This window comes from Lipomyces japonicus, assembly GCF_038497905.1.
Source record: "Lipomyces japonicus strain CBS 7319 unplaced genomic scaffold V1514scaffold_17, whole genome shotgun sequence".
In the NCBI taxonomy this organism is placed as follows: domain Eukaryota; kingdom Fungi; phylum Ascomycota; class Lipomycetes; order Lipomycetales; family Lipomycetaceae; genus Lipomyces; species Lipomyces japonicus.
In genome coordinates this window covers 185,448-211,085 of record NW_027117829.1, presented here as the reverse complement: position 1 = coordinate 211,085, position 25,638 = coordinate 185,448, and the positions used below count along the sequence as shown (strand labels likewise).

General features: G+C 47.7%; 10 protein-coding genes across 10 annotated transcripts; 4 read left to right on the top strand and 6 right to left on the bottom strand.

The window, feature by feature from the left end:
• Nucleotides 1-67: 67 nt before the first annotated feature.
• V1514DRAFT_330345 (cytochrome P450) lies at nucleotides 68-1,846 on the bottom strand. The gene has a single exon (XM_066927482.1). It carries the CDS (start codon nucleotides 1,740-1,742, stop codon nucleotides 159-161), a length of 1,584 nt encoding a protein of 527 aa, XP_066783657.1. The 5' UTR covers nucleotides 1,743-1,846; the 3' UTR covers nucleotides 68-158.
• Nucleotides 1,847-2,196: 350 nt separating this feature from the next.
• Nucleotides 2,197-6,720, bottom strand: V1514DRAFT_330343 (uncharacterized protein). Its single transcript, XM_066927481.1, has 4 exons — nucleotides 5,681-6,720; nucleotides 3,198-5,608; nucleotides 2,863-3,136; nucleotides 2,197-2,792 (listed from the first exon to the last, which is right to left on the bottom strand). The coding sequence occupies exons 1-4, from the start codon at nucleotides 6,423-6,425 to the stop codon at nucleotides 2,356-2,358; spliced, it is 3,867 nt and encodes a 1,288-aa protein (XP_066783656.1). The 5' UTR covers nucleotides 6,426-6,720; the 3' UTR covers nucleotides 2,197-2,355.
• A 607-nt stretch (nucleotides 6,721-7,327) lies between these two features.
• On the top strand, nucleotides 7,328-10,584 carry V1514DRAFT_352075 (armadillo-type protein). The gene is made up of 2 exons (XM_066929478.1): nucleotides 7,328-9,797; nucleotides 9,855-10,584. The coding sequence occupies exons 1-2, from the start codon at nucleotides 7,388-7,390 to the stop codon at nucleotides 10,514-10,516; spliced, it is 3,072 nt and encodes a 1,023-aa protein (XP_066783655.1). The 5' UTR covers nucleotides 7,328-7,387; the 3' UTR covers nucleotides 10,517-10,584.
• A 94-nt stretch (nucleotides 10,585-10,678) lies between these two features.
• Nucleotides 10,679-14,519, bottom strand: V1514DRAFT_352074 (uncharacterized protein). The gene is made up of 3 exons (XM_066929477.1): nucleotides 14,104-14,519; nucleotides 13,905-14,020; nucleotides 10,679-13,855 (listed from the first exon to the last, which is right to left on the bottom strand). The coding sequence occupies exons 1-3, from the start codon at nucleotides 14,435-14,437 to the stop codon at nucleotides 10,781-10,783; spliced, it is 3,525 nt and encodes a 1,174-aa protein (XP_066783654.1). The 5' UTR covers nucleotides 14,438-14,519; the 3' UTR covers nucleotides 10,679-10,780.
• An 89-nt stretch (nucleotides 14,520-14,608) lies between these two features.
• V1514DRAFT_306413 (Dolichyl-phosphate-mannose-protein mannosyltransferase-domain-containing protein) lies at nucleotides 14,609-17,493 on the bottom strand. The gene is made up of 2 exons (XM_066925675.1): nucleotides 17,101-17,493; nucleotides 14,609-17,036 (listed from the first exon to the last, which is right to left on the bottom strand). Exons 1-2 carry the CDS (start codon nucleotides 17,340-17,342, stop codon nucleotides 14,966-14,968), a joined length of 2,313 nt encoding a protein of 770 aa, XP_066783653.1. The 5' UTR covers nucleotides 17,343-17,493; the 3' UTR covers nucleotides 14,609-14,965.
• Nucleotides 17,494-19,061, top strand: V1514DRAFT_306408 (WD40-repeat-containing domain protein). Its single transcript, XM_066925674.1, has one exon. It carries the CDS (start codon nucleotides 17,531-17,533, stop codon nucleotides 19,013-19,015), a length of 1,485 nt encoding a protein of 494 aa, XP_066783652.1. The 5' UTR covers nucleotides 17,494-17,530; the 3' UTR covers nucleotides 19,016-19,061.
• Nucleotides 19,062-19,077: 16 nt separating this feature from the next.
• V1514DRAFT_342555 (ATP synthase E chain-domain-containing protein) lies at nucleotides 19,078-20,459 on the bottom strand (the record flags this gene model as incomplete). The annotated part of the gene is made up of 4 exons (XM_066929109.1): nucleotides 19,078-19,105; nucleotides 19,162-19,379; nucleotides 19,597-19,800; nucleotides 19,827-20,459. The coding sequence occupies 4 exons, from the start codon at nucleotides 20,457-20,459 to the stop codon at nucleotides 19,078-19,080; spliced, it is 1,083 nt and encodes a 360-aa protein (XP_066783651.1).
• Nucleotides 20,460-20,572: 113 nt separating this feature from the next.
• Nucleotides 20,573-21,133, top strand: V1514DRAFT_319800 (uncharacterized protein; the record flags this gene model as incomplete). The annotated part of the gene is made up of 1 exon (XM_066925967.1): nucleotides 20,573-21,133. One exon carries the CDS (start codon nucleotides 20,573-20,575, stop codon nucleotides 21,131-21,133), a length of 561 nt encoding a protein of 186 aa, XP_066783650.1.
• Nucleotides 21,134-21,156: 23 nt separating this feature from the next.
• Nucleotides 21,157-22,321, bottom strand: V1514DRAFT_330329 (mitochondrial 37S ribosomal protein uS7m). Its single transcript, XM_066927480.1, has one exon. The coding sequence runs from the start codon at nucleotides 22,264-22,266 to the stop codon at nucleotides 21,241-21,243; it is 1,026 nt and encodes a 341-aa protein (XP_066783649.1). The 5' UTR covers nucleotides 22,267-22,321; the 3' UTR covers nucleotides 21,157-21,240.
• Nucleotides 22,322-22,489: 168 nt separating this feature from the next.
• V1514DRAFT_342552 (uncharacterized protein) lies at nucleotides 22,490-25,579 on the top strand (the record flags this gene model as incomplete). The annotated part of the gene is made up of 2 exons (XM_066929108.1): nucleotides 22,490-25,281; nucleotides 25,345-25,579. 2 exons carry the CDS (start codon nucleotides 22,490-22,492, stop codon nucleotides 25,577-25,579), a joined length of 3,027 nt encoding a protein of 1,008 aa, XP_066783648.1.
• Between the last annotated feature and the right edge of the window lie 59 nt (nucleotides 25,580-25,638).

Below are 25,638 nucleotides of genomic sequence, written 5' to 3'. Positions count from 1 at the left end.
ATATAAAAAACTTCCTTATAATTGAAGATGCTACGATTTTTTTTTTCATCTGCGTATATAAGCTATAAAAAGACTTAACGGCATTTATTGAATAAATACACACATATATATCATTAAAATAATCTCTCAATGCAAGCAATACGAGCATTGTGCATAGTCTAAGTTGTTTTTTTCAAACTGACATGAACACCATTGACATGTGATAAGGTTAGCAAACCTTTCTTTAACGGCTTGTCTTCATCATCGCCAGGTTGGATGGTATCAAAGAGTTGCAATAGCCTGGTGATTACGTATCCGGCTTCGGTCAGTGCATATTGCTGACCAAGACAAATTCGGGGGCCACCATTAAACGGCAAGTATTCCCATGCCCAAGCCTTTCCCTCGCTCCAACGTTCGGGTCTAAACTGATCAGCATCAGGACCAAAAAGATCAGTTCGTCGATGAACTATGTATACAGAATAAAATATTTTTTGTCCCTTGCGCACAAACACGGGTGCCGTGCCATCCGGACCACCACCGCGGGGCAGTACCGTGTGCTTGTTTGCGATGCGAAAGTTCTGCGGCACAGAAGGATACAGTCGCAATACTTCGTTAAGCACATACCTCAAATATGTGCACGACTTCAACGTTTCGAAATTGATTTGCTTCTTTCCCGGGTGGTTTAAAGTTGGGCCAAAATCTTCGAGCAAAGCGGAGCGCAATTTTTCCAGCACGCGAGGATGACGGGCAAGAAGGTAAAAAGTCCAGGACAGTAAAGTCGCGGTCGTGTCCCTTCCGGCCAACAAAATGTTTAGCAATTGATCTCTAAGCACTTTAGGATCACGCGTATCCTGTACCAAAGCCTCCAAGAACACGTAGCGGTCTGATTGATGGTCCTTGCCATCTTGAGAAAGGGCCAACGCCTTGCTAACGTAAGAATCTACAAACTTGTGAACGGTTTGATTCGCAGTTTGAAACTTGGCCGGGTTCACGAGCCAGTAGAATTTTTGGAAAACTATTCGCTTGGCCAGGGTTGCCTGTGACAAGTCAAACGCGGTCGCGAAATCAGCCTTACCGGCCGCGCTTACGTACTGGCGACTTTGATTTTGCTTTTCGTTATTGTCACTATTGGTCACAGAAGGGTTGACAGCACGAAGAGATTCCACTGAATCGCCAAACAAAAATTCAGTTGACGCGTCAAGCGTGAACTTGTAAAATAATGCCTGCAAGTCAACAACGGTGCCATCGGCCGGCAAAAGCTCAATCAAGTTCTGCACATGTTTTTCCAACGCTGCCACGTCTGAGACTTGCTGCCGTGTAAACTGAGGCTTGAGCAACGCCCGGGAGTGAGACCATCCTTCGTTATCAAGCGTGAAAATGCCGTCGCCAAGTAGAGGATAAAACGCATCATGACGAAGGCCCAAGTCAAAATCCGCAAACTTGGTAGACAGTATTGCCTTGATGTTTTCTGGGTCAATAGTGTTGAAAAATTCGGCACCAACGAGTCGGGAACGAAATGTCGAACTGTGTGTCCATTCAGAGAAATAACTCGACAGCAGGTCCAGGTTCTCATTCCGATCCATGGCACGCTTCATGCGCAAAAAATTCTGCAAGCCGAACGCGTCACCGCCGAGAGACGGAGCATCTTGAGTACCATGACTTTTAGCAAACCGACGTTGGGCGAGGAAAACGTCGAGCTTGACGGATAGCTTGAAGACAATTACGGCAACCACCGCTGCCACAACGACTAAATACAAAGTCATCGTATTACGGGTACAACTACTATTGACTGTTTTGCAAACCAAAAACAAAAAGAAAAAACAAGAGACGAGGAAGGCTTCGCATGCCGTACGTTATAAACGAGCGGTGCTTAGCTGCTGTCATCTTCGGCAATTCATTACTGTGCATGTTTTCGCTGCTTCGTTCGTCACGGCCAGTTCCGAAAACCGAGGATGGTAAAATAAGGTTCAGCTGACCTGGCCTATCAGGCATCACGATTTTAAATGTCAAATTTCTTCCCATCTTTCGGCATTAATATTGTTATTTTCCGCCACGGGCTTGCAAAATGCAAATTGTGAACACTGTATATCGGGTTCACATGCTAAGTTAATAAATATGTACTACGGCTATTACCTACTGCAGAGCCCTGTGTCCTGGCAGCGACGTTTGGCAGCGGTTTGTTGCGTTGGGAGAACCATCGTAAAATCTTATAATATACGTAAACTCAATTCATTCCGAACTGGCCTGATTTTTTTTTTTTTTTCTTATGGTCAACAAACACAAACTTTTAAATTTTATCGAAATACCAAAACAATACTCAACGCCAAAACAGATCAAATACATTTGCACATCCGTCTAGGTGATAGAAATTAATAATCAATGGTCTAATATTAACTTTGACGCTGCTGCCACTTGCTGAGCGCGCCTCACGGTGCCAGTTAGCGACAAATCTGCCTGCTTGTACGTTCTTGCGTATAAATTTAATGCAGACTCTGTCAATTTGGTCTCGTTTGATTTTGATGCAAAACCTGCCCGACCTGCTTCCCCGTCCGTAGCGTCCGTAGCGCCCGTAGCCTGGCCAGCTGTGTTGCTGCCATTCCTACCGTCACTGTAATCGCTGAGAACGGCTGGTTCGCCAATGTCATGAATCGTAAACTTGTTCAAATTATGGTTCGGGCACCAAATCATGGGCGTCATCATGCCGGTCTCCAATCCAAGTTTAACAGTCAAAAAAGAATCTCGCCGGCTGCTCTTGATTGGTTGAATGTCAAACCCGAACTTGTAGTTAGCTTGTAACGCGCACCCAATGTGAACTATCATGACACAGAGGTCTGGTTAGAAAATAAAATTGACCATGGCATCTCCGCTTTTTAAAGAACTTACACGTGGCATTGCATGCCGCACAATCAATGCATGCTCCCTTCTGAATCTTGCAAATGCTGCATGTGTCCAAAAACCGTTTCTTGGGAATCAATCCTATACCTTCCACAGCATGCATCTTAAAAGCGTTGGTAAATTTAATCTCTGGAGTCCACACTGCGCAAATTACGTGCACCCAGTTGCTTGCCGCCGTAAATTTTAGCGCGTCGCGAGGTTGCTTTTCAGCCCCCGGAATTTCTTTATGCAAATGTGCCGGACATAATACACACTCGTAAGTCTGCAAAAGAATAAAATTGTCAGAATGCATGCAAGCATGTTACTTCTTTTACAAGTCTTACCATTGACTCGCTCGGGTTGCGATCGTTCATACAAGGTTCACATAGCCATTTTTTACGGGCTTGACGCACTCCGTAGCATGATTTGTGCACCTGCATATGGCAAGAACTGCAAGTCAATAAATTTGCAACATTATCCTTATCACCACATACACCGCAATCACCCGATACAGGTACCGCTGGCTGTGCTGACTTTGTTGACTCCGCAGGCTCCGCCCTTGCAGGTTCCGGAATTTTCGAAATCGGCTCATAAACCGGTTTTTTGCTTTTCGTGCTCACCGCATTTGATATCAGAGGTGATTTGCCAGAGCTTGAACTTATTTGCTTTTTATTATCTAACTGAGGTACGGTGAGGGCCACCTCGGTTTCCTGTGCTGGTGATTCAAAGTCAATGTCGTCCTGAAACTCGTATCGATTGCCTTCTTCAAGTTCTTTTAAAATTTCTTCTTCAACTTTTCGTTTTGAACCTTGAGATCCTCTCTGATGGGATTTTTTCAACACGTCCGCCGGGTTCTCCCAAGCCACGGCATACCGCCTCCAAAGCTCAGCACACCTGATGCAAAGCGCGGTTTCAGGATTTTTCTTCACCGCCACGAATCCAGGAGCTCGTCTCCATTGACGTGACTTGGTCGCATGACAAAATTTACATTTAAAATGTTGACCTTGCGTTTTGACCTTGCCCATATCGTAGGCTGAATCGTCGGCTGAGTCTGCCACGTCATCAAGCAAAATAGGACCTTTTACATTTTTGTCCAATTCTGATTTGGATTTGCCTGCATCTTTTTTACCCTTGCGGCCTTCAAAACTACCCCAGATCTTTTTTCCAGCCAAGGTTTTTTTCCATAAATAATAAAAACGAACGATATCAGCCGACTTAACCGTGCCCACGGTTTTCTTAACAGGATGGAGCTCTGAACCAAATTTTTTAACCGCATTCTCAAACTTGGCAACCTCGGTAGCGGTCAATGTCGGCTCCTTGAGTGATTTCCGAGTGAACTTGGTCACTTTTTCAAGAGCATTATCTGAATTGTAGCCGCATTCCATAAACGAAAACAGTGCTGCGTCCAAAAAATTTGAAGATTCTGGAAGCATGCCCAAACGTTTTGCAAAATTTTGCGTTGATTTCATATAGGTTTCCACATCCACATTTAACTCCGGTGGTGGTGATCGCCAACAAAGAGTCGCCGTATCATTACCGCCTCGTTCAATGTACCCTACTGGTTTCTGCTGAACCCATGGATCATCTAACGAAGGCTTTTTAAAATCTGAATTTTCCGAAACACCTTCACTATCAGCGAGGGGCTCGTCCACCACGTTCAACTTTTTTTTAGATTTTGACTTGGCTTTCTTTTTCGGCTTGGCAGGTTCGCGTTCTATTAACACAACTGGCCTTCCACCCCATGATGGCACAACTGCCTGATGCTTGTTGCCAATTCGCGACGCTGCCCTTGGGAATATCCGATCGTTATTATTGAGAGCTTCATTAAGGTTGGCATGAATACCCAAATACCGAAATGGCCACATCGCCAGTTCGTGCTTCTGCTCCGGAGTCAATTTCGAGTCTGAAACTTTAAATTCTGGTGATGGCATGGGTTTAAACCCATCATCATCCTGTTCTTCTTGTTCTTCGTCGTCGACTTCGCCATTTGCATTATCACCAACCGAATTATCAGCGTGATTACTGAATAACTCTGGGTCATCATCCATTGCATCGATTTCGTCCGTCGAACCTGGCAGCAATTTACCCTTGCTTTCGCGCATCTGCCGTTCTTTTTCACGGTTACAAATCGCACATGCCCATGCAAATCCCCTTGTCGGTTTTTTCAAAAGCGGCGGTCTTACACAGCTCATGTGATAATTTTTCTCGCACTCCGCACAGCAAACAGACTCATCAGGCGGGCACCATTGCCCGCATCTAAAACAGTTGCAAGCTGCCGTGCTAAGCACGTTCCCTCTCCCAATTTCCACAACAGCAAACTTGATTTGCTCTCGTAAAGCCTGACCGAATGCACCTGGAACGTTCAACACTCTCTCTGTAGGAATCAACTCATAAAAATGACATATGTAACGATCATACAATTTATCGAACCAAAACTGATCTGGCGTTTTCCGATACTCAATCAAATCTTTAATATGAGCTCTATGCTTTACAACGCATTTCCCTCGTAAACTGGGTAATGGACATATATCTGAATGCATGGTAGCAAAAAGTAAGCGGGAGTCGTTCGAACGGGTCGGAATATCTTTTGGCCTATAAAGCCAATTGACCCTCATTTGATAATTTTCAATCACATAGTTGGATGCATTTGTTCGCTGAATACGTGACGTAGACGGATCTGATCTCTCAAAAAAAGCCATGATTCTTCCAATGTAGTATGGCTCACTAGGAGGTTCCGCCACAAGATATATATAATCTATAGCAAAAATACATGAGCACCAAAAAAAAAAATAAAAAAAAAACTAAAATCTCTCTGATTAATATTTACCGTTAGGCTTGTAAATCACACCATCGGCAAGGACCAAGTTGCCATCAACAACATTTGAGTCCACCAAATCGACCAAATTTGACAAAAATGTGGCTCTTGATTGTGATGATCTAACTCGAAACCCGTCTTTGAATGAGCTTCGTGGTGTGGGACTAGCGCTTTTGCTACTTGTGCTGCCATTTTTAACGAGTAGATTGTCGCCATTTGTCGTTGCGGGTATGGAATTCCGTTTGCGCTTAGCTGTTGCTGTTGTTGCGGACGTAAAAACAGAATTACTGCTTTTCGACCTTTTTATACTTGGCTGAAAATCTTCTGCAATTGTGTTGGCATATTTGACCTCTTGAGGTTGCTTGACAATGCTGGTGTTTGAAGATTTGCGCCGTTTAACCGGTGGTGGCTGAGTATCTTCCCTTGTACCGGCGCTAACCTTGCTAGTTATAAAAGTCTTCATGACTGGTAACCGCGGATCAGCATCTTCAAAATCTGCCGGTTCAGTATAATCTACTCTTTCCGTTCTTGTTGCACGCAGTCTTGATTCTCGCTTAACGTTTGCAGTAACAGCAACAGTAGCCGAAGTTTCTGCTTCTGGACGTATCACCGCTGCCTGGGCCTTGGTCGAAGTAAGCATTGTAGGCGAAAGAGGGACCAGATTGACCACTGCATTCTCTTCCGAAGGACCTGGCTGCTGTACCAGCTCTCGAGCATAAGAATGAGGTCCGACATCAGCAGTACTCGGCGTAGACATCGGTCACCGTTCTGGCCGGAACAAAACTTAGCTTTTGATTGTGCTATTGTCAAAAAAAAAAAAAGGAAATAGAAAACTTGTATAATGTGAAAGTCAGCGAAATGTGATAGTACGAATCAAAAGGAAATACGTGTCGTTGACTATGCCATTTAAAGAATTTTTTTAGAAAGCAAAAAAGTGAAAAGAAATATATGGGATAAACGGATGGCATGCGCTAACCGTGACTTGACTTGGGTGGCCTGCGCAATTCAAATCCATATATCAAGATTTGAGTTTTCAAAATGCTTCGGCATTGGGTCCCATGTAGGCTTTTACATTATTTATTACTATGATAACTTATATTATTTACATTATATATATTCTTTACTGGCTTTGAAGTCGACTAATTTATAGAGACTTGGAATTTGTGGCACATCTGTTCCGGCACATTTAACTCTTTTTGTTTTTTGTTTTTTTGGTCCGCTGCAGTCCGCTCGAGAAATTCAAAGAATGCAAAATCACATTCCATATTGCCAGACCAATCTAACATATCACATAGCACCAGTTCTAATATAATTGTTGTCATGTAATTTGGATCATTTGACATCTGACAAAATTAAATCCGACAATTGGACTTTCGAATCCACAGTCTGCTTAGCGACAAGTTGACATTGCCAAAAAAAAAAAAAAAAAAACCCAGCCACAGCATTTCAGTTTGGATGGCGATCAAACGTTATCATGGTTCGATACTTGCTCAGCACGATGAATCGCTCATACCATTCATTTATTACAATAGTAAACAAAAAAGAATAGGAGTTTTTAAATTTACTCACGTGACTACACTTACCCTGACTTTGCGTAAATGTCAAACAACCCGTGCTTTAGATTTCAAGTTGACTTATGTCCGTCACAAAGAGCCTTTCGCAGAACGAGACAAAAAGTACCTTGTAACACTCGAACAACTACAAGAGGCACAATTTATTATGCCTTCGGAAGTCAAAGTAAAAGTTGAATCTGTTGATTCTGAGGTAAAACCTCGGGCTCGTAAGCGCAGATGGGACATTGCAACGCCACAAGAGCCTGTTTTGAAAACCGAAGAAGATCTGAAATTAAAATTGGAAGAGCAGGCCAAGAGTTTCGATACTGAAGATGTGCCGAAAAAACGGTCGCGCTGGGATGAGGTGGAAGCGACTCCGAGAAGGTCACGGTGGGATCAGGCACCTGGAATTGAAGCTACCCCAACTGGATCGTCGGTGTTGGGCATGCAAACCCCACTTCATCCCTCAGGGGGTCCGTTGTCGGCTTTGGCAAATGGTGTTGCTACAGATGATGATTTAGATCGATTACTTCCATCTGAAGGATACATTATTTTGGAACCACCGAGCGGATATGTTCCAATCATGACACCTGCCAGAAAGTTGCAAGCGACTCCAGCACAGACTGGAGCTGGAGGTGGATTCGTAATGATGGAGGACACGACGGCTTTAAGTCAAGGATTGGCTAAGCAGCTTCCTACAGATATCCCTGGCGTTGGCCCGCTACAGTTTTTTAAGGAAGAAGATATGAAGTACTTTGGCAAACTTGTTGACGGCAAGGATGAAACAGATTTGAGTTTGGAAGACCTGAAAGAACGCAAAATTATGCGATTATTGCTCAAAGTGAAAAACGGTACTCCGCCAAGCAGAAAGTCCGCATTGCGACAGTTGACTGATAATGCTAGGCAATTTGGTGCGCAAGCATTGTTCAATCAGATTTTGCCATTACTTATGGAAAAGACCCTAGAAGATCAAGAACGGCATCTTCTTGTAAAAGTTATTGATCGCGTGCTTTATAAGTTAGACGACATGATTCGGCCGTTTACGCATAAGATTTTGGTCGTGATTGAACCTCTACTTATCGACGAAGATTACTATGCTCGTGCTGAGGGAAGAGAGATTATTGCAAACCTAGCAAAAGCTGCTGGATTAGCACATATGATTTCAACCATGAGACCTGATATTGATCATGCTGACGAGTACGTCAGAAACACAACGGCTCGTGCGTTTGCGGTTGTTGCGTCCGCATTAGGAATTCCCGCATTATTGCCATTTTTGAAAGCTGTTTGTGGTTCCAAGAAATCATGGCAGGCTCGGCATACCGGTGTCAAGATTATTCAGCAAATTGCGGTATTGATGGGCTGCGCCGTGTTACCTCATTTGAAAGGCCTTGTGGAATGTATTGCTCCTTGCTTAACAGACGAGCAATCCAAAGTTCGAACGGTAACTTCGTTAGCTCTTGGTGCGCTTGCAGAAGCTGCTGCCCCATATGGTATTGAATCTTTTGATTCTGTATTAGAACCTTTGTGGCTGGGTATTCGACGACATCGTGGCAAAGGTCTTGCTGCTTTCTTGAAGTGTATTGGGTTTATTATTCCACTCATGGATCCAGAATATGCAAATTACTATACTAAAGAAGTTATGGTGATTCTTTTGCGTGAGTTTAATTCTCCAGACGAAGAAATGAAGAAGATTGTGTTACGCGTGGTTCAGCAATGTGCAGGTACTGAAGGCGTGACTGCTCAATATCTTAGAGAAGAAGTAGTTCCGCCGTTTTTTAAGAGTTTCTGGGTCAGGCGCATGGCACTAGATAGACGAAATTACAGGCAGGTTGTAGACACAACAGTCGAGCTTGCGCAGAAGGTTGGCGTGGCTGAAATGGTTGAGCGCATCGTTGGAGTGCTCAAGGATGATTCAGAACCGTATCGGAAGATGGGCGTGGAAGCCATTGAAAAAATTATTGCATCGCTTGGCGCGATCGATGTTTCTGAGAGGCTCGAAGAACGTTTGATTGACGGCATATTATTTGCCTTCCAGGAACAAACAGTTGAAGATTTTGTCTTGTTGAACGGATTTGGTACGGTCGTGAATGCGTTTGGATTAAGGACGAAGCCATATTTCCCGCAGATCGTGTCAACAGTCTTGTGGCGGTTAAATAATAAATCGGCTACGGTTCGTCAGCAATCTGCAGATCTTGTCACTCGAATTGCTGTGGTTATGAAAAACTGTGGCGAAGACGTGTTAATGGGAAAATTAGGCGTCGTGTTGTATGAATATCTTGGTGAGGAGTATCCTGAAGTTCTTGGATCAATCCTCGGTGCCTTGCGAAGCATTGTTACTGTTGTAGGCATTTCAGAAATGCAACCTCCGATTCGTGATTTGTTGCCGAGGCTGACGCCAATTTTGCGAAACAGGCACGAGAAAGTGCAAGAGAACACGATCGATTTGGTTGGCAGGATTGCCGATCGTGGTGCAGAGTACGTGAGCGCACGTGAATGGATGAGAATTTGTTTTGAATTATTGGACATGTTGAAGGCGCACAAGAAAGGCATCCGCCGTGCAGCTAATAATACGTTTGGTAAGGTTTGACAACATGTTTAGATTTTGAATTAATTTTTAACAAAGCGTGATATAGGATACATTGCCAAGGCCATTGGTCCTCAGGATGTTTTGGTTACGTTACTGAACAATTTGCGAGTCCAGGAGCGCCAGTCTCGTGTGTGTACGGCAGTTGCCATCGCCATTGTTGCAGAAACCTGCGCTCCATTTACTGTTCTTCCGGCGTTAATGAACGAATACCGAGTACCCGAATTAAATGTTCAGAATGGAGTTTTAAAATCACTTAGTTTCCTGTTTGAGTATATCGGTGAAATGGCCAAGGATTATGTTTACTCAGTCGCGCCTTTACTTGAAGACGCATTGATTGATCGTGATCAAGTCCATCGTCAGACCGCAGCTACGGTTGTTAAGCATCTTGCGCTTGGATGCGTCGGCTTGGGATGCGAGGACACGATGCTTCACATGCTCAACCTTTTAATGCCAAACCTGTTTGAAACGTCACCACATGTGATTGATCGCATCATTGAAGGCATTGAAGCCATCCGAAACTGCATCGGCGTCGGCCTGGTTATGAATTACACGTGGGCTGGATTGTTTCATCCGGCTCGCAAGGTTCGACAACCATACTGGAGATTGTATGATTCAGCATACGTGCAAAGTGCGGATGCTTTGGTGCCGTATTATCCAACGGTTGATGAACAAAACTACAAACGAGATGAATTGGATATATGGATATGATGGAAAAAAAAATAAAAAATAAAAATAAATGTATAACAGGTTAGCAATGCTTGAATAAACAAAGAAACAAAATCATTTTAAAATTTAAACGATAATTTATTTTAAAAATTAATAACATGACTTTAATAATTTACAATTGGAGATCAAAACACATAGACACAAGCCAATGTTGAAAAAAAAAAAAAAAAATTTGAAAGATATTTTTATATATGAACAAAAAAAAATAAAACAATCGTAAATTTCTATTTTAATCTTCTTTTTTTTTTAAACTGGCTTTCCGCCAATCCATTCACTCCATCTCTCAACCTCGGGCGGGATCACGCCTTCCCTCTTTAACGGCAATTTCTCTTCCAATGATTCGGCAAACAACGTGGCCGTCTTGGGTTCGTTAAACAACGGGATTGCGAAATCGATCGCGTTTCGGCGCATCACGTAATCTTGATCCAACAGGTCTTCAGCCCTGGCCCGGGCCAAGTTGAAAACTGCTTGCACGTCATACTTTTGAAAAACTTCACGAAGCTTGCGCTTGTCGGTCTTGGGGAATTCGATAATGCGAACCTCGATCGGCATGCCATCGATCGAAATATCAGCCAGTGCCTCGTTAAGATACTTGTGAACCGTGGCCGACGCGGCATAAATCTTGAATCCGAGCGGGGCCAAGGTCTTGGCCACGTTGCTCAGGTTCGAATTAGTAATGTCACCACCGAATAACAAGCCACCAGGTGGGACCGGTAACTTAAAATTCATCGTGGCCTGAATCGAAGTCCAGTAAGCTTCCTTTAAATCATGACCAAAACAGGCAACTTCTCCGGTGGATGCCATTTCGACACCCAAGTACGGGTCCGCACCGGCAAGACGAGTGAACGAAAACTGTGGCACCTTGATGGCAACGTAATCACGCTTGACGGCCATCAAGTCAGTTGGCTCGGGCACGTTCTTGCCAATCAAGGCCCGCGTGGCAACGTCAATAAAGTTGACACCGAGAACCTTGGAAACAAACGGGAACGAACGAGACGCGCGGATGTTGCATTCAATAACTTTGAGGTCAGGAAGTTCAGGCGAATTTGGATTTTCGGCCTTGATGATTTGCATGTTGAACGGGCCGGAAATGTGAAACGCGACAGCAACCTTTTCAGCAATTTGCTTAAGACGGTCAAGAGTTTGATTGTCCACATTTGCAGGTGGCAAAACCAACGTGGCATCTCCAGAATGAATACCAGCGTTCTCAACATGTTCAGAAACCGCATGAACAAGAACTTGTCCCTGATAAGCAACAGCGTCGACATCAATCTCTTGCGCACCTTCAATAAACTTGGAAATCACAACCGGATGGTCTGGGGAAACATCGGAGGCCAAAGTAAGTTTTTCAACAAGCTCGGATTCACCCCTAATGACTGCCATGGCAGCACCAGACAAGACATAGGACGGTCGGACAAGGACAGGGTAGCCAACCGAGTCAGCAAATGCCTTGGCAGCAGCCACGGACGATAACTCTTTCCAAGCCGGCTGGTCAACTCCGATAGAGTCAAGAGTTGACGAAAACTTGTGACGATCTTCCGCACGATCAATATTTTTCGGATCAGTGCCAAGCACGTTGCAACCGCCGTCCTGAAGTTTCAACGCAATGTTTTGAGGCAGCTGGCCTCCGACAGACACGACCACGCCCCTGGCCTGTTCAAGTTCATAAATATCCAACACTCGCTCGTACGACAATTCTTCAAAATAAAGTCTGTCGACCTCATCAAAATCAGTAGACACGGTCTCGGGATTGTAGTTGATCATGATTGTCTTCTTGCCCACCTCACGCAGGGCACGAGCAGTGCTGACCGCACACCAATCGAATTCGACTGAAGAACCAATACGGTAGACTCCGGATCCGAGGACGAGCGTTCCGTGCTCGTCAAACGAAATATCGTTTTCGGTGGCGTTGTAAGTAGTGTACAAATAATTAGTATCGGCAGGGAATTCGGCAGCAAGAGTATCAATCTTTTTAACAAATGGCTTGATACCAAAGCTCTTACGACGAGCACGCACTTCTTCCTCAGTGGATCCGACCGCGACCGCGATCTGCTTGTCGGAAAATCCTAGTTTTTTGGAACTCAATAAGATATCCTTGGTAAGACCGAACAAGGAACCAATGTTTTCGAGTTCACGTTGCTGGTTAACAATGTTCATAAGCTTGTACAAAAACCACTTGTCGATCTTGGACAGTTCATGCACTTGATCAACCGTATAATTTTCATGAAGAAGAGCTTGACCGACAGCGAGCCAGCGGCGATCGGTCGGGTTACTAAGAGCTTCATCCAAATTTTCAAATTCGGCACCTTGAAAGCCAACAAATGATGGATCGACCTGGCGAATCGCCTTTTGAATGGATTCTTCAAACGTTCTGCCGATAGCCATGACTTCACCCACGGATTTCATTGATGAACCAATGTCACGCTTGACATGTTGGAACTTGGCCAAATCCCATCTGGGAATCTTGGTAACAACGTAATCGAGCGAAGGTTCAAAGTTTGCCGAAGTCGTCTTGGTGACATGGTTGGGCAAATCCGGAAGCGTGTGGCCGAGCGCAATCTTGGCCGCAGTGTAAGCAAGCGGGTAACCAGTGGCTTTCGATGCAAGCGCAGACGATCGTGACAAGCGAGCGTTAACTTCAATCACTCGGTAGTCAAGCCCATCGGGTTGAAGCGCATACTGAACGTTGCATTCACCAACAACGCCAAGGTGACGAATAATCTTGATGGCAGCCGATCTGAGCATGTGATATTCCTCATCTGACAAAGTCTGTGATGGAGCAACCACGATCGAATCACCAGTGTGGATGCCGAGAGGATCAAAATTTTCCATGTTGCACACGGTAATGCAGTTACCGTGCGAGTCACGAACAACTTCGTATTCAACTTCTTTCCATCCCTTGAGAGATTTCTCAACCAAGATCTGGGGGGACAAACTAAGGGATTGCGACGCCAGGTTGTGAAGTTCGGTACTGTTTGACGCAAACCCAGATCCAAGACCGCCAAGAGCATAAGCGGAACGAACGATAATCGGATATCCGACAACTTCAGCAGCAGCAAGAGCGTCGTCGACAGTAGAAACAGCAACAGATTCAGCAATTGGAATATCGATTTCTTTCAATGCCTTGGCAAACAAATCACGATCCTCCGAAGTTTCAAGAGTAGAAATCGGAGTACCAAGAACCTTGACACCGTATCGTTCAAAAACACCCATTTTATCAAGTTGAACACCAACGTTCAAACCAGTTTGACCACCAAAAGTCAACAGAATTCCGTCGGGTCGTTCTCTTTCAATAACGTACGTGATGTATTCGGGAGTAACCTAGACAGTTAGTATATAAAGAAAAACAAACCCAATGAATGCGGCATACAGGAAGATAATAAATCTCATCAGCTAAAGCATGTGAAGTCTGATTGGTAGCAATGTTGGGATTAATAAGAATAGATTTCTTGTTTGCTTCTTGAAGAGCCTTAATAGCTTGAGATCCTAAAAAAGAAGAAAAAAAAAAAAAAAAAACCCAAGTTCGTTAAAACAATGCAACGCTAAAATTTTATCATTGCCAATCATACCAGAGTAGTCAAATTCTCCAGCCTGGCCAATACTTAAAGCACCAGAACCAACGACAAGAACTTTGGACACGTCGACTAGTTTTGGAGCCGATTCTGGAAGAATAGTGGAAGCATTTTGGTAAGCCTTGCGAATGGAGCCTGCATCTGCCACAGCAGGAGAATCACTCCTAATCACAGCAGAAGTTGACAAAAATTGAGAACGTGTTGTTTTTGTTGTTGGAGTTGGTGATGATGTGTTCGAGATAAGCGGCTGCGATCGATTAAGAAGACCACCACGACGCTTGACCAGAAGGGAGCAAGCCGAATGCGGTCGGAGGAATTGAATCCGCGGCATTGCTCTCTCGACGCTATATGAAAAAAAAGAAAAAAATGATTTCTATAGCAGGAGTCGAGGTTGAAATGAATTAAAGAAAAAGAAGGGAATGTGAAAAAAACAAGGCCCTGGAATTTTTTTTAAATTTCAAAATTTTTCAGTTTCGCGGTGGAGAAGCTTTTTCTAAACTTTTTCTAATTTTTTTTTTTTTTTTTCCTGCGCGCAAAACAAAGAAAACAGGACGTGGAATATATGTTTTTCAATTCAAAAAAAAATAAAAATAAAATTTTACATTGCCATGAACAATTGAATTCATGCGATAATTTCTGGACAATTCCTGAATGCCAAAACTTGCCAATTTTTTTGCAACCGGAAAATCTGTCCGAGACTGGGCGAAAGAAAAAACTATAAATTTAAATGAATCATCGAATCTTTAACGTTTAATTATTGCAATTTGAGTCACGTGAGTGACACTTTTTTAAAACCTGCTACATTGTACATTCTTTGGCTTGCGAAAACAGTCTTGTGGTTTTATGCTATTTTGCTTGCTTATTTGGCGAAATGCAAGTCAAAATTAAGCCATTTGCGATCAACAACTTGCTGCACGTCCAACCCGGGCGAGCCATACGTGAACGGTGCGAAAAACTTGAACACGGCAATCAGCACCGAAATGATCACGCCTGACACAAGCCAGCTCCACCGTGAACTTGGAGGATACACCTTAATAGGTTCGGTAGCATGAGTTGCTGATGGTGCCGGCTGGCGTCGCAGGACAACGTGAAACGCACCAGGCGACGTGTAAAAAAAATCCAAAACCGCACCGGCTGCCAACGCGGACGCCAAATGTGCAGGCAGGTAATGATGCAAAAACAATTGCCTGCCCATGGTGTAAAAAGGTAGATAATGAGCAGCCCAGGCCCAAAGGAAAAACCCGGCAGAGTTGTACAACCTCGCACGCACGTTCTCGGCCAAGACAAAGTTGCGCCGCCGCCGCGTGAGTTGATCGGCCACCAATAATCCGGCCAATACAGCTAATGAAGACGTGGCCAGCCACCATCCGATCGGATTGCCGACAAGGTAAATCTGCTGCCTGGCACCATTATCAGTCCAAAACGACACGCCACGGAGCATGAATGGCCATTCTGGTGGGTGTGACATGTAAGGATGGGATGAGGTCAACGCGTTGTTGTGACGAAACATTGCGATTTGCAATTCCAAGTATTTCTTAATAAACGGCAATTTCTTGACCAACTTTGGCTTCACCAGCGCACGATCACCAGTCAGGTTCACGATTTCATCCACGATCCACGTGTTCGATGGCTGTTGCGCGTTCTTGTTGCCGTTAACCTCCTGTTGCTTAAACCCCCATTCTGGTAATGGCTTGTCATCATGAGTCCACATGGCCACTTTGCTGGGGTTATGAATCAATTTGAACGGGCTGGCCTTGGTGCGGAAAATATCACCACGCTTGTTATTGTTGAGCCTGATTTCGAACAACGTGTCATTATATCTCGACCCGAGCGCGTCCTCTTCCGACACGGTCGTAAACTCTTGATTGGTAGGGTAAAAAGGTGAGGCCACGTCGTGCGACAGCAAGAACGATTGCGTAACGTTGTGATAAAGTTGCACCAAGTCTCCGCCTCGGACCGCGTGATCAGCGCGATCGTTGTCGGCAAATCCGACCGCGGGCAAAATCATCCAAGCGTTGTTGACATCGTGGAATGGGTATGCGGTCACTTGTTGACCCTGAGACGAAATCCGGCCGTCCTCGTATCGCAACGGGTAGTGGTCAAAATGAGAATGCAAAAATGCCTTGGTATCCTTATGTTGGAACGTAATAAAATCATAATAATTAATTTGCTTGGCCGACAATAGCAGTTGGTTGTCACCCAAGGTTTCCTGAAATTCGGCCGACATGAAATCATCACCAGGTCCGCTCTTGCTCAGCACGGCGAAATGCACGTAAAACCAAAACAAGAACCACGCGAACGGGAAGAGGATCAATCCAAACACGCGAGCCAAGAAATGATGACCGAATTGACGCAGGGTTAATCCGGTTTGGTAATCGAGCAAGTTCCACAGGTCCAACACGACCGGCAATCCGACCGTGAAAAAAGTGAACGCGCCCACGTACTTTGTGCTGATCGTGCACGACAGGGCAAACCCGGTCAAAAGCAGCCACTTCCACCAAGCAAACGTGAACGGCCGGTTGCGATATTGGCTAAATCGAACGTAGCTGTACAACGCGCATGCCATGGAGAAAATCAACGTGGCATCGAGCAAGATCAGCCTTGTCTGCGTGACGTGAGAATTGTCAAACAGGACCAACGCCGTAGCGACCGACGTGGCTGCTAACGAGTAACCGGAATGCTTCATGGTCAAAAACACGACCGGCACGGTCAGCGCGCCCAACGTTGCCGGCAAGGCGCGATATGCCAGATACGGCACCTTGTTGGACGAGTAGCCGTCACCAATGTTGTCAAACAAGAATGCGCCATCGTAACCGACAAGCCAGCCAATGAATGCAAACAGTAACTTGCCAAACGGCGGGTGCACGTCAAAAAAGAACGTCCGTTGCAAGTAATAGCTGGCGAACTTGCCAAAATGCACCTCATCAAACCTTTAGTTTTTTTTTGATTAGTTTTTATTTTTTTTTAAAACAAACGCATTCCGTATGCACATACACAACCTGATCCGGGTGATATAATATGTAAAACCGAGTGACGAAAGCGGCAATGGTGGACAACGCCAGCACGAGGTTGAACTTGCGAGCTTCAGAAGATGCCTGGCTCGGCGATGGCTGTGGCAGGGTCACGATGCCCGGCTGGCTAATGTCGGCCAATGGAGGAGACGCGTTTGACGCTGCTTTCTTTTTGCTGTCAGCAACTGCTGATTTGAGCGAGTCTTTTGTTTTTTTATCAGCCATTGCACAAAGTTGAAATGAAAAAAAAAAAAAAAAAAAAGGACAGGCTGGTTATAGAGGAAGCGATGATTGAACGATCAAAGCGTTAAGTTTAAATCCGGGTAAGCCACTTTCAACTCTGATGCGCAAAAGCGTAAAATCAAACGTTCGGCATCTGTTGATCGCAGAGCAAGGAGAAGGACAATTGCACAATGGAACAGGACTCAGAAGGAGTATTTGTGGATGATCTGCGGGTGGACACGGACTACGTGATGACGGGCACGTCAGTCAAGGCGCAGACGTACCTGACCGAGGTGAATCGTCGCAAGGCGGTGCGGCAGTTGGCGGTGCCAACCGACGACGGCAAGGTGCGGGCCCGGCTAAGGGCATTGAACGAACCGGTCACGTTGTTTGCCGAGGACAAGGAAGATCGGCGGGACCGGTTGCGGCGGATATTATTTGATCTTGGTGAAGATGTGGAAATGGCTGAAGCCGGGCAGATCGGCGGCGAAGAAGGGCAAGCCGAGGAAGAGCAAAAAGAAGACGAAGAAGAAGAAGAAGAAGAAGAAGAGTTTTACACACCGGGTGATGACGATTTGCTATCCGCACGCAGGGACATTGCCGAATTTTCATTACGACGAGCAAGGGACCGGCATCGGCAGCAAGTGGCAGATGCGCGGGTGGCCGTGACCAAGCTTGTGAAGCATGCCCGGCAACAAGCCGAGGTCATACGGTCGTTTGCGCTCGTGGGTACGGAGTATGTGTCTGACAGGGCCGTGTCTGCCGTGAGAGTGTCTGCCGATGGCGGCGTGGTGGCTGCCGGGTCGTGGACGGGCAGCATCCGTGTTGTGGGCGTGAACGATCTGGCTGATGACGCCACGAGCACGCCCGTGCTGCGTGGGCACACGGACAAGATTGGTGGATTGGCGTGGCTGCCGGATTCGTCAACGTCACGAAAACTGGTGTCAGGTGCTGGAGATGGTACGGTCAGGATATGGGCCGTGGGCGAGCAAGACACGGCGATTGCCACGCTTCGAGGACACGAGGGCCGAGTATGCCGCGTGGCGGCGCATGCCAGTGGCCGGTACGTCGGGTCAGCGTCGTTTGACTACACATGGCGACTGTGGGACGCTGACCGGCAGGTATGCGTGCAAGTACAAGAAGGTCATTCCAAAGAAGTCTACGCGATAGGTTTCCACCCGGACGGCGGGTTGGCCGTCACCGGCGGCCTGGATGGCGTCGGCCGGGTTTGGGACTTGCGCACGGGCAAGACCGTGATGGTGCTGGACCAGCATTCGCGCGAAGTGTACGCGACCGAGTTTGCGCCCGACGGGTATCACGTTGCCACCGGATCCGGAGACTCGACGGTCAAGATTTGGGACATGCGGCGGGTCCGGGTCGTGCACTCGGTCCCGGCACATCAGAACCTGGTATCAGACTTGCGATTTTTCGACTACAAGAACGACGACGGCGACGGCGACGACGACAGTGGTGGCGGTGGCGGTTTGCAGCAGCGGGGGAGCATGATGGTCACGGGTGGGTATGATGGCAAGGTGAACGTGTGGAAAACCGGAACATGGGCTCAGGTGGCCTCGTTCGGAGCCGGCGGCCGGGTGCTGAGCGTCGACGCCGGCGACCGCACGATCTGCTCCGGCGGCTGGGACCGGGCGGTCAAGGTATGGGGACCGGAGGGTTAAAAAAAAACATGATGACTGTAGTAGAATGTATTTTTTTTAACAAATAGAATATTTGTACATGATTACGCGAACGCAGACTCGAGGTATTTCCTGCACCAACAATGTGAGTGAACCGGGCATGACGAACAACAAAAACAAAAACATACGCAAGGTCAAAGTTGGGGTCGCTAAAGTCAACAGCAGACGACGACGATGCAGCTGGAGCCGGGTGAAGCTTTCTGTACTCGGCCTTTGCCTGAGCAATCAAGGCCTCCTTCTTTGCCCATTCGTCGGCGGCGTGCTTCTGCTCCTTAGCGGCAGACAGCGAGTAGGAGTGCACGGCGCCGTACACGACACCGGCAGTGAGCGCAGACCAGCGGAAGACCTAGACGAGAAAAGAAATCAGCCAAACCTCTCCGATTGACTCCAGCAAACCGTGATTGCGACTTACGTTGAGGGTGGACATGGTTGGGATGCAAAAGACGTGAAGGATTGAGTTGAAAAGTCAACGTCGGAACGCCGAAAAAAAGAAGGAAACGAGAAAACCAACTCGGGTAGAATTACCCGGCCCCGAGCTCTAAACTGCATGTCACGTGACCTACAGCCTCAGCCACGAGCCGGCCCTGGCTAAGAAGGCTTCGTGAGCCGTGGCCAGCCAGCCTGACGACGGCACCGGCGAGTTGGCAATCACGTTCAGGCTGGCCAGGCCGAGTGCGACCAGCGAAGCCGTCGTGGCCGCACGCACGAACGCTGCCCGGCGACGGATCCACGCCCGCAGCCGGACCAGGACCGCCGTGCGCGGCGACCTGGGCCGGCCCAGGTATCGTCGAACCAGACCTGGCAGAGTCAGCCAGCGGGCGCCGCCGTAGACAACGTGAAAACTGGCCAGGCTGACCAGGCCGGCGTAGGCGACCCATGACAGAGCCCGGTGGGACCGAAACCCGCGGGCCACGTAGGCTAGGTTCACGGCGGCCGAGTCGTGATCGACCGCAAGCGGCACCAGGCGAGTGATGGCGACGTGGCCGGCCAGTAAAGGCAGCAACGCGTAGCCGGTCGCAGCCACAGCCGAAAAATGTAGCCGGCGTGAACGTGGTTGGAATCGTTGTCGAGCACGCGGCCGGACCAGGCGCAGGCCGGCGCCAGCTGCGACGTGACAAGTGGCAGCGGCAAGCAGGACCGACTCGACCGCCGGTGCGTGGTAGATGGCCCTGCCGAGAGCAATTGCTCCGTCTGCAGCTTCGAGGCCTGCCAGAGCCGGGGTGATCACGACGGCGGCAGCGTGCAGGCCCACGAACCCGGCCAATGCATATGCAGAGTAGCGCCGGGCTGCGACCAGCGCGTGCACGGCGGAGCTGTTGTCAGAGTAGGCGACCGATTCGTCGTCAATATTGACAGGCTCGGGCGCAATTGCTGCCAGGCCGTGGTGTGCGCTGTCGTTGTCATTGTCGTTGTCGTTGTCTGCCATGGCGGTGGATGGAGATGCAGTTGTAGTTGTAGATTGTAGTAAGCACTACATATCAACTTGCGCGCTCTCCTTTCTTCACCGCTTCTTCACCACTTTCTCTCGCCCACGTTATCATGCCTCGACGCAAGGACGCTTCGACCGGCAGTGCCGACGAGCGCCAGTCGCTGCTGGCCACCTCTTCGACTTCGTCCTCGTCCTCGGCCACTATCGACGTCAACTCGAACGACATTTTGCGCGTGCCCGGCAACGACATCGGCCTGCCGCTGCTGCTCTCGTACGAGCGGCCGGGCACGATCCTGCGTAACATGACAAACCTCATGCTCGAAAACAAAGGTCCGGTTGCGCGCGACCACCTGGCAAACGAGCGCAATTTCTTGGCCTGGGTGCGCACGTCGCTGTCGTTCGCCACCATCGGCCTGGCTGTCACTCAGGCCTTCCGCGGCTACGGCGACGGCCTGCTTGTCGCCGGCAAGGTCATTGGCGCGCTCTTCATCTTGCTCGCAATAGCTCTCGTTGTGATTGGCGCCTACAGGTACTACGTGACCGCAATCTGGTTGCAGCGGGGCAAGTATCCGCCCACAAGGGCCGCCGTGTTTAACGTCACCGTCGCATCCTCGGTCTTGATTGCCGTGGCTTTTGTTCTCATTGTCGTTAACACGTCCCGTAATGATTAATTTTATTTTCATTTATATTTATTGATTAATTGTTATTTTCTTTTCTTTTTTTTTTGGGGCATGTATTAATATATATATACACAAATACAACACATCCTCGTATAAAATCACCTAAACGACGTTCGGGCCACGCCCTTGGACCGGAACTTCTTGCCAATGTTGGCTCTGTTATCAAGACCAATCTTATGCACCGCATGCTTGCGCCTGGCGCCCGTGCCCGCCCGCACGGCCTTGATCGCAGCCGCGATCGTGTCTCCCAGCCTGACGCCGAACGACCTCGACGGCTTCTTCTTGCTGTCCTCCAGCAGCCATGCCAATGCCCGGCCGTGACGTTGCCTGGTCGTCAATGCCTTGGCCACCGGGTACCGCTTCGCACCTCCGGTCACGCTCACGATCTTGACCACCGGCGCGGTCTGCTCCACCACTTCGTGCAGCACCGACAGCGGATCCCGATTTGTGCGCAACCGCACGATCGCAAACGCCTCTCGCACCTGCCGCCTGGCCTGCGCTTTCTTGCCGTCCCGCATGATCTTGTTAACCAACAACTCTTCCACTTCATCCTTGACCGTCGTGGCCGCCGTCGTCAAAGCCGCCTGCGCTGCCTCGGCCGCTTCAGCTGCCAACTTGGCCTGCCTGGCGACCTTGTTTTCGTGCTGGCGCTCAATTTCGGCCCGGCCTACTTGCACCTGCGCTGCCAGGTCGGCAAGCACGTTGCCGCCGTCCACCTCGGCCACGTACCGTTCGATCGTCAACCCGGACTGGCGCAATTGCAACAAATGATGTGCAATCAAAACCTTTCTTGATACCACGCTCTCTTGTTGTTGTTGTTGTTGTTGTTGCTGCTGCTGCTGCTCTTGGGATTCCTCTTTTACCACTTCCGGCGCACTCGATCGTTCCTGCGACTGCTCTTGCAATTGCTCTTGCGGCTGCTCCTGCGATTCACTCGCTTGCAATTCCTCCTTCACCACTTCCGGTGCATTTGACCCCCCCTCGCGCTTGAAAATCTCGCTCACCGGCGTGCCCTGCTCGTTCTCGCCTGTGAATCGGACCGCATTATTTGTAAACTGCCTGGTTGTGTTCAGCCGTCGCAACGTTGCCAATCCTAATCCCCGGCTAATTCGTGCTGCCAACATTGTTGCACCAATCTATTAATTCTTTCTGGCTTCCGGTATCGTCTTTGATTCTCGCAAACAAACGGGCGAATTTCATTTTTTTTTTCTTACTCTTTTCCGGCCACTGATTATGTAAATATTTAAGCCCTAACCCATAACTAATCATTCTTCTTTCAATCTCACGTAATTACGGAACTCAACTTGCAACCTTTTGGATTTTATCTTGCAAAAACAAGCAAAACAAATGGCCACGCAGAACTTCACCGGCAGGTTCACTCACGGCCGGCAAGTTAATCTTGCAGGTTCATCTGCAGCCAATCGAAATTCAAAGTCTGTTCTTAAAGATGCTGCTCAGGCTCGCCTGCGCAGGGAGCAAGCCAGAGTCAGGCTCAGGGCTGCCACCTTGATCCAGTCGTTTGTCCGTGCCAGGTGGGACGTGGCTGCTGCCAGAGCTTCCGTGCGGTCACGTTTGCAAGAACTCGAAACCGTTCAAGTTCAGCAATTGCCTGATGTCGACTTTATACTGTCTGCGTTTTTGTTTGTCTTTAGGCCAAGTTTCAACTCAGCTTCGACCGACTCCGACCTGGCCGTGCTCGAGCGTTTGCTCCTGCGATTACCGCCTGATTCCGGCATTGACCATGCTGATCACCGTCGGCGCAGTCGCTTGGCTCAAGCATTACTCCCGGTCGCCAGTTCAGATGAAGCCGCACTCAGGCTGCTCGGCTCGGTGCAGTCTGATCTTGACCCGGCCACGCTTCTGCAAGCCTACGCAAACATCATCACGTCGTCGTCCTTATCGTTGTCTTCATCTCTTGCCGTATTGCAAAACGCTGTTCAGGCTATCAAGTCATCACAGGAACCGGTGCTACTCTACGTTTCCTACTTGCTCTCCATTCCGGAACTATTCCGTCTCGCGCCCTCGTTGCTGCAATTGTTTACCATTGATCAAATCATACACGCCATGCCACGTGCGCAGCCCGGCTCTGATGACCGGATCATGTGGCTGCTTGCACACGTTCTTTACATTTGGCATCATGATCACGCATCATCATCATCATCATCATCATCATCATCATCATCATCATCATCATCATCAGTTACGCCCGACTTCATTTCCGGTGTTTCTCATGTCGTGCTCTTGCTCACTTCAGCTGGAGCGGCTCGATGGCGCAGTCGCTGCCACTCTTTTGTTGCAGAAAACATCGATCTGCTTAAATCCAGGCACAACCTTGAACTAGCTGCCGCAAGCTCGGACGTGAATGCGACTTGCCGATATTTCATCTCCTTGGTCAGGTTATGGCCAGCGCCCACGACCAGTCCCATCCGTTCGTTTTTCTACGTCAATCCAAACCTGTGCCTGCGTTTGTTTTTCAGCGCCTTACAATCATCCTCCGTTTACGCCAGCATCGCAGCCACAACTTCAACCACGTCTGCTGTTTCTGGCATTGATTGGCACGTGCTCGATCTCTTTCTCGACATTATCTGGCACTGGCTCATCATGACCGACGACGACGAGTTTTTTGCCCATGACTCTGTATTGTCAATGTCCGACATTACGCTCGTGGCCTCGTTCATCAAGGCGCTTGTGTTTGCCATTATTTGCAATCCGGATTCGTCAAATTCAGATCCGGCTGCCACGGCAATCCTGGTTCGTCCAAGTTATCGCACCAACAGCTCGGGCAAGGCATCAACAGTCAAGCTCGGGCTTGAAAACAACACGGCCGCGTTGTCATCCGAAATTAGCTCGTTAAACTTAAACGACATCAAGTCCACCGCGGTCGGCATCCTGCGTCAGCTTTTCTATCGAAATTCGCGGCGCAATTTTTTGGCCAAAAATTTTTTCCTTGTTGATGGGATTGACATTCCTTCGTTTGCAGCGCAAGCCGTCGTGGACGAGGACAAATTTGATCAGTATCTCGATCAGCAGCAAATTAATACCACTGATTCAGATTCAGAAGATGACGAAGACAATGAACTATCGTCCTCGGCCCTGCGTCGACGGGCTCGGGTTCAGCTTGTTGTCACGCCCTGGATCGACGTTTTACTCAAGGTCCCGTTTTTTTTGCCGTTCGAAGCTCGCATTGAAATCTTTGACCGCTCACTGGACCTGGATCGACGCAAGTTAGGCTTGCAAGACGAATTTCAGCACCGATGGCGGTCGCACAGTGTTGAGATTCACCGCGAACGTGTGCTGGACGATGCGTTTGCTCAAATCAACCAACTCAGGAGCAAGCTTAAGGGATTGATTGGCATTACGTTCATTAACGACCTTGGCGGCACGGAAGCCGGCATTGATGGCGGCGGAATTACAAAAGAATTTTTGATTTCCGTGTGCAAAGAAGGTTTCGATCCTGCCAGGGGATTGTTTTTAGAAAACGATGATAACCTGCTGTATCCAAACCCGGCAGCGACCAGTCAAGAGCAATTGCAATATTTTGAATTTTTGGGTCGCTTGATTGGCATGGCACTGTATCATGGCATCTTAGTGGAAGTCGCGTTTGCTCATTTTTTTTTGGCCAAATGGCAGGTGCCAAATTCGGCTCATCAGTTTGGTCACGGCGTGCGCAACACGTTTGATGACTTGCAGAGTTACGACAAGGCATTGTATCGCGGATTGATTGAATTAAAACGATACGGTAATAATCCGGCTAAGGATCACGGTGACGTGCAAAATGATTTTGGCCTAAACTTCACAATCACGGACGCGCATAACCATACGGTCGAGCTTATCGCTAACGGCACTGACACGCCGGTTACAAATCAAAACCGGATTAGGTATATTCATGAAGTGGCTGATTTTAAACTTAACCGGCAAACGTACCGTCAAACGTCTGCTTTCCTGACCGGCATGAACGATTTAATATCTCCCGTGTGGTTGGCTATGTTTAACCCGGTCGAAATGCAAACCTTGGTTGGTGGTGCGGCCGTGCCGATCGATATTAATGATTGGAAAAAAAATACCGTATACGGCGGGTTTGCCGAATCCGATCCGACGATTCAATTCTTTTGGCAAGTCATTCAAGAACTTTCCGATCAGTATGTTTTTTCTTTTTTTTTTTTTTTTTTTTTTTGTTGGCTCTTTGTAACATTTTATTATAGGGACATCCGGGTGGTTCTCAAATTTGCAACTTCGGTATCCCGAGCACCGCTTAAAGGGTTTGCATCACTTAACCCTTTTTTCACGATCCGCGAGGCCGGCATGGATCAAGATAGACTTCCTACTGCTTCCACGTGCGTCAACTTGTTAAAATTACCCCGGTACGCGTCCAGGCAATTGTTGCGAGACAAGTTACTTTATGCAGTCCGAGCCGGTGCCGGTTTTGATTTGTCTTGAAAACTTTTGCTCGTCGTTTTATTTTACTTTATTTTATTTTATTTTATTTTATTTTATTT